Here is a 5972-nt window from a genome sequence, read left to right on the forward strand (position 1 = left end):
ACTGCCCCCCCCCCCCCCCCCCCCCCCCCCCCCCCCAGCCTTGCTCCTGAGTCTGCAGGTGATAAGGGGATGGGAAGAGACATCACTTCTAACAACTAACCCCAACGCCTTCTCTCAGGCCCAACCAACCCCTTCCTTCCCACTCCCTAGTGCCTCCACTGTGTCTTGTGGCATCTGAAACACTCTAGGGTTAACAGGTCTGTCTCTCCCATCCCCAAGCTCCCCATAGTGGGAGCTGCTACAGGGAAAGCAAGGCCCAGGCCTGCGTCCTCTGTCCCCACTTCCAGTCAGGCCTGCAGAGTCTGGGCTAAGAAGGGGAAGACCAGAGCAGTTGGAACCCCACACTGTGCATGTGAACTCTGTTCGTTGCATAAAGCTCATTGGTAAGTGTGCTCCCCCATGGGAGTGGGTTATAGGATCTGAGGTCCATGGTCACTGGGGTCCTGAAGGGGAGACAATGGCCATGCTTCCCGGAAGTCCTGAAATTGTGATTGAAGAGGGGTTGCAAGGCAGAGAGACAGGGTCCCTGCTCCTGGGACACTCCGATTTCAGGAAAGGGAAGGGAGCAGATCCTTGTGAAGCCCTCCTGGGTGCCAAGTTCCACGTGAGATACTTGAAGTTCCTGTCAGACATGCAGGAAACAGACTCCTCAAAAAGCAGACCTGGCCCAGGCAGATCAGCCTGGCAGAGCTGGGATTCCCACCAAGTCTCTGTGAACCTACAGCCTGTGCTGCGTGACAGAAGGGGTTCAAGGTAATCATCCTACTCCCCAGGAAATCCTTCACAGCAGGGCTCAGTGCTGCTCTCTGCTGTGGCAGGTGGCAACTCTGGTGCTATAGCCAGATTGGCCTTGTTAGACAAAAGTCCATATTGTTGAACTTGTGCATAACCTCCATGCCGGCCTATACTCCTTATGTACTGCTGTGTAACAGATTACTTCAAAACCTTAGTGGCACAAAACAATGAGTATCCCACAGATCCTGTAGGTCACAAATCTGGGCACAACGTAGCTGCAATTCTATTTCAGGGTTTCTCACATTCGGTAATCCAGGTGTCAGCTGTGCTGTAGTCGTGTATCTCAAGGCTTGACTGGGGAAGGATCTGCATCCAAGGTTACCTGGCTCTCACAGAATTCAGTTCTTTGTGGGTTGTTGGACGGAGAACCTCAGTTTCTGTCTAGCTGTTGGTGGGAGGTCACCCTCAGTTTCGTTATAAAGTGGACCTTTCCGTAAGGCACCTGATAATATGGCTGCTTGCTTCATCAGACCAACCAAGTGAGGAGAGAGAAAGAGGAGAGGGAGCGGGGGAAGTTAATTGTGCATCTGCAAGGTGGAAGTCACAGTTTTTATAACCCAATCACTGAAGTGAGATCCAATCACTTTGTTTTTTACCCTAACTCTAACCCTAACGCTAACCCTAACCTCAAACTCTAACCTTAACTGCGAACCCTAACCCTAACACTAATGCTAACCAAACCCTCTAACCCTGATCCTAAACCTAAGCTCTAACACTAAACCTAACCTCAAACTCTAACGCGGGGGGGGCAGGGGAAGCCCATCATGCCCCCTCTGCCTGCCTCAGGTGCTCTGCCCATGTGCAGACGCCGGCTCGGACAGCACCAAGCGCAGCCGGTGGATGGAGAAGGAGCTGGGGTTGTACAAGTCTGACACAGAGCTGCTGGGGCTGTCTGCGCAGGACCTCAGGGACCCAGGCTCTGTGGTAAGGAGCTTGGGCCGGATGGGGAGAGCTGGGTGGCCACAGGCAGACCACTTGCACCCTGGGCCTAGTTCTCCCGGTTAGGGGTGGGGTGTTTATGGCATCAGACAAGGGAGGGGCTGGGCTGCTGACCTGCTCTCCCCTGTCCTGGGCACGGCATGGCAGATCGTGGCCTTCAAGGAGGGGGAACAGAAGGAGAAGGAGGGCATCCTGCAGCTGCGACGCACCAACTCCACCAAGCCCAGTCCCCTGGCGTCATCGACCACGGCCGCCTCGGCAAACTCCATCTGTGTGTGTGGGCAGGTGCCAGCCGGGGCGGGAGCTCTGCGGTGTGACTTGTGTCAGGACTGGTTCCACGGGCGATGTGTGTCGGTACCCCGCCTCCTCAACTCCCTGAGGCCCAGTCCCCCCTCATCCCCACTGCTGGCCTGGTGGGAGTGGGACACCAAATTCTTATGTCCGCTGTGTATGCGCTCCCGGCGGCCGCGCCTGGAGACCATCCTGGCCCTGCTGGTAGCCCTGCAGAGACTGCCCGTGCGGCTGCCTGAGGGCGAGGCCTTGCAGTGCCTCACAGAGAGGGCCATCAGCTGGCAAGGCCGTGCCAGGCAGGCTCTGGCCTCTGAGGACGTTTCTGCCCTGTTGGGACGGCTGACTGAACTGCGCCAGCGGCTACAGGCTGAACCCAGGCCCGAGGAGCCCCCTACCCTCCCTTCAGCCCCTGCCTCTGACCCTCTCAGAGAAGGCAGTGGCAAGGATATGCCTAAGGTGAGCTGCCCAGCCCAGCTGTTGTCCCCAAATTCCTTTTTCTAGCCCCCACCCCTATGTAGGCTCCAGCCCTGTCCCTGATCTCTGACCTCCCACCTCCCTTGGCCCACCCACCCTGCCCCATTCTATATTCTGTCCAGATTCCTGGACTGTTCCCCGCTGGCAGCCCGTGTCTGCCTTTCCACTCCAGGAGTGGGGAGTCCCAAGTGTCGGGTTGTGGGGAAGAACGGAGCCTGGTTCTTCAGTTACCCTTCCCCACTCTTGCTCTCCCTGCCAGGCTCAGGGGTTGGAGAACGGAGACAGCGTGACCAGTCCTGAGAAGGTAGCCCCAGGGGAAGGCTCAGGTAAGAGAGGTAGGTGTAGATACGGGCAGGCTGTGTACTGCATGTCAGCAGACTTGACTCACGTGGTCCTGGGCTCTGTCGTGGTGGTGGGGAGGCAATCAGGGGCATCCTCTAACCCAGCCTGTCTCCACAACGCCCCCAGACCTGGAGCTGCTGTCCTCGCTGTTGCCACAGTTGACTGGCCCCGTGTTGGAGCTGCCTGAGGCAACCCGGGCCCCCCTGGAGGAGCTCATGTTGGAGGGGGACCTGCTTGAGGTGACCCTGGATGAGAACCACAGCATCTGGCAGCTGCTGCAGGCTGGGCAGCCTCCAGACCTGGAGCGGATCCGCACACTTCTGGAGGTGAGGAAGGGACTGTGGGCAGGGCCAGGAGGTCAGGCCAAGCAGCCAGGGAGCCCAGGCCTGACCACTGGCCCACACCTCTTTCTGCCCATCTGTGATCACAGCTGGAGAAGGCAGAGCGCCATGGGAGCCGGGGCCGGGGCCGGGCGTTGGAGAGGCGGCGGCGGCGGAAGGTGGATCGGGGTGGGGAGGGTGATGACCCAGCCCGAGAGGAGCTAGAGCCAAAGAGGGTCCGGAGCTCAGGGCCAGAGGCCGAGGAGGCCCAGGAGGAGGAGGAGCTGGAGGAGGAGACAGGGGCTGAGGGTCCTCCCCAACCCCTGCCCACCACTGGCAGCCCCAGCACCCAAGAGAACCAGAATGGCTTGGAGCCAGCCCCAGGGGCCAGTTCGGGCCCCTCAGCCCCTTTCTCCACTCCGACTCCACGGCTGCCCGTGCCCTGCCCACAGCAGCCGCCTCAGCAACAGTCGTGACAGTGGCTGAGCCTGGCACAGACCCCGACAGAGACCCCCCCTTGGCCTCAAGGATCCTCTTTCTGACCATCAAGCCTGCTTCTTGGGAGGTGGGCGAGTAGGGGGGATGGCCACCCCCCACCCCAGCCCACCCCTGAGTCCCTTGACTTTTATATTCTGACTCCAAGGTATTGTTCAGACCTCAGCTCCTGGGGGCCGGCCCCTGGAGTCCCCCTCCCTGGTAGCCTCTAACCAGCATTCCCAGACACCTGAGGCAGATGGACAGATGGATGGGCAGGGGGACAGGGGTGGCTGGGGCTGGGCCAGCACCGTTCCAGAGACAAGGCCAGTGCATAGCAAACTCGGAGACTCTCCTCTCCCTCGCCCCAGTTCCAGCCCAGGCCAGGTCAGGCCACACTAACCTCCCCTCCCTCTCACTATCCCCTTGCCCTTCCTCACTGTCCTCTCGCCTTCCTCTCCCTTCTCCTCCCTTCTCCTGACTGATCCACCCAGGAGGAGGAAACCACATAGCTGTGCTCACAGTGTCTTTTAAATGATTTGGTCGGGGAGCTAGCAGGGCTCCCTGCAATCTGAAGAAAGCTTTTGGTGCTTGTCCTCACAGCCACCGAACCTTCCCTCCCCGTCCCGCCCCGTCTCCTTTCCTCCTCCTGGGTTCCTGTTGTAATAAAACAAGATTGTTGGTGTGTAATTAATTTGTTCAAAAGAAAACAAAAAGCAAAACAAGAAACTTGGTTCCAGCTGAAGCCTATTTTAATTTTATTTTATTATTTTCCTCTTGTTAGAAATAAAACCCTTAGCAACGTTTTTTGGAAACATGTTTCTGAAGTGCATTTCTCTTCGAAGGGGAGAACAGTGAGTCCTCCATCGCCCGACAGTGGAGCAGCTGCCTGGCTGGCTGCTGGGCTCTGGAACCGAGTTCCACCAGGTTCTCCTTACCTGGAGGGAGGACATCCCGAGTCTCCCCACATCCCCAAGCCAGTTTCCCCACCTCCCCGCAGATGGCCCTGCACCTCTCGCTTAACTCCTGCCGTTGTCTGTCCTCCTCAAGCCCCAGAGTGATTTTTTGGCTTTATTGAGGTCTCATTTACACACCCTAAAATGTACCTGCTTTAAATGTACAATTCAGTAGATCAGAGGGATGTTTCTAAAGCGCAGATCTGATCATGTCACTCTACTGCTTAAAACTGTCCGTGATGCTTCATTGTCCTGAAGACCAAGATTATATATATAATCTCATTCTTTCTGGAATGCTTCCTGGCCAATCCATACGCCAGTCAGGGACCCTGCCCTGATTTTTCTCCGCCCTCAAGGGTTCTTTCTGCCCCTTGAGTGGGACTAAAGCTCAGATGTGTGGTCATTTGCAACCTGAATGCACTTTTGAAAAACAGCTTTATTGTAATGTAATTTACATACTGTGCAGTTCACCCACTTAAACTATACAGTTCAGTGGCTTACATTCCAGTTGTGCAACCATCATCGCAAGAGATTTTAGAATTGTTTCATCATTCTAAAAAGGAATTCCACACTCCTTGGGCATCCATCCCTCCCCCCCGTTTCCCATTCCTAGGCCACCAGTAATCTCTATGGATTTGCCTATTTTGAACATTTTATATAAACGGAATCATACAATATGTGATCCTTTGTGACTGTTCTTTCACTCAGCATATTCGAGCCGAATTCACTTTTAAATGTAGATATTGATGGCGTCTTTATTTTGGGCAGATGTTTTCCCTTTCTGGGCCCCAAAGTGAAGGTGGTGGACTGGATTAGGGATCATCACAGGAGGGTGTTTACATGTTTATGTGGGGCTTTGCATGCATGTTCTTCTGGCAAGGAGACTAGCCAGCTTGCATCCCATTTATAAAGGGGTCCTTTTCCCTCCAAAGGCAAGAACGACTCTGGTCCTGAATGTTCTGTGTTCACTCTGCCCATGAAGATACAGAAGAGGAAGCCAGAGCAATGGGGCTGCTTCAGTGGGACAGCCCACGAGCTTCCTGTTGGGCCTGCTTCCACAAGGGCTGTTCCTCCTGGGGGGCTGGGCGCTGCACCAAGGGCTTAAAGGCTAAAGATTGATGCCTACCTAGCCCAGGAGCCCAGCACACTGCCACTCTGGCCTTTGTCGTGGGAATACTCAGTGGGCTCTCTCTGCTCCATGTCTGTTGATAGGAACCTGGTGGTGAAAGCCCACCTCTTCTGGCAGCTTTGATTGATGGGAGGGTTGGGCTCAGCGCTGCCTCCCTTCCTCTTGTAATTGGGAGGCCCTGGGCTGGACAAGTAAGGGAGGCAGGGACCCCTGGACAATTCTGTCCTGGACCCAGTTTGACCCCAGGTCCCA

General features: G+C 56.0%; 2 protein-coding genes and 1 long non-coding RNA gene across 9 annotated transcripts in view; 2 read left to right on the plus strand and 1 right to left on the minus strand.

The window, feature by feature from the left end:
- KDM5C (lysine (K)-specific demethylase 5C) overlaps window positions 1-5972 on the plus strand; it is a 49277-nt gene that overhangs the window by 35488 nt on the left and 7817 nt on the right. The gene's annotated exons all lie outside the window — the stretch shown is intronic.
- The window catches only part of LOC106726508, a 42987-nt gene continuing 38015 nt past the window's right edge, over window positions 1001-5972 (minus strand). Inside the window, exon 5 of the long non-coding RNA XR_001362584.1 lies at window positions 1001-1256. This is a non-coding gene — a long non-coding RNA (uncharacterized LOC106726508). The remainder of the gene's footprint in view (window positions 1257-5972) is intronic.
- On the plus strand, window positions 1566-5268 carry LOC102248141 (lysine-specific demethylase 5C). Of its 2 annotated transcripts, none has more exons than XM_014541630.1 (5): window positions 1566-1719; window positions 1882-2481; window positions 2759-2834; window positions 2968-3167; window positions 3272-5268. In XM_014541630.1, exons 1-5 carry the CDS (start codon window positions 1636-1638, stop codon window positions 3635-3637), a joined length of 1326 nt encoding a protein of 441 aa, XP_014397116.1. In that variant the 5' UTR covers window positions 1566-1635; the 3' UTR covers window positions 3638-5268. The 2 variants fall into 2 exon arrangements, with proteins under 2 accessions (XP_014397116.1, XP_014397117.1); XM_014541631.1 differs by having other exon boundaries at window positions 2759-2825.

This window comes from Myotis brandtii, unplaced genomic scaffold, assembly GCF_000412655.1.
Source record: "Myotis brandtii unplaced genomic scaffold, ASM41265v1 scaffold2750, whole genome shotgun sequence".
Lineage (NCBI taxonomy): Eukaryota > Metazoa > Chordata > Mammalia > Chiroptera > Vespertilionidae > Myotis > Myotis brandtii.

Bases quoted from the DNA above. Each gene is read 5' to 3' on its own strand.
- LOC102248141 (XM_014541630.1), top strand. From the start codon at position 1,636: ATGGAGAAGGAGCTGGGGTTGTACAAGTCTGACACAGAGCTGCTGGGG. The intron at 2,482-2,758 runs GTGAGCTGCCCA...TCTCCCTGCCAG, and splicing joins GTGGCAAGGATATGCCTAAG to GCTCAGGGGTTGGAGAACGG. The intron at 3,168-3,271 runs GTGAGGAAGGGA...CTGTGATCACAG, and splicing joins GGATCCGCACACTTCTGGAG to CTGGAGAAGGCAGAGCGCCA.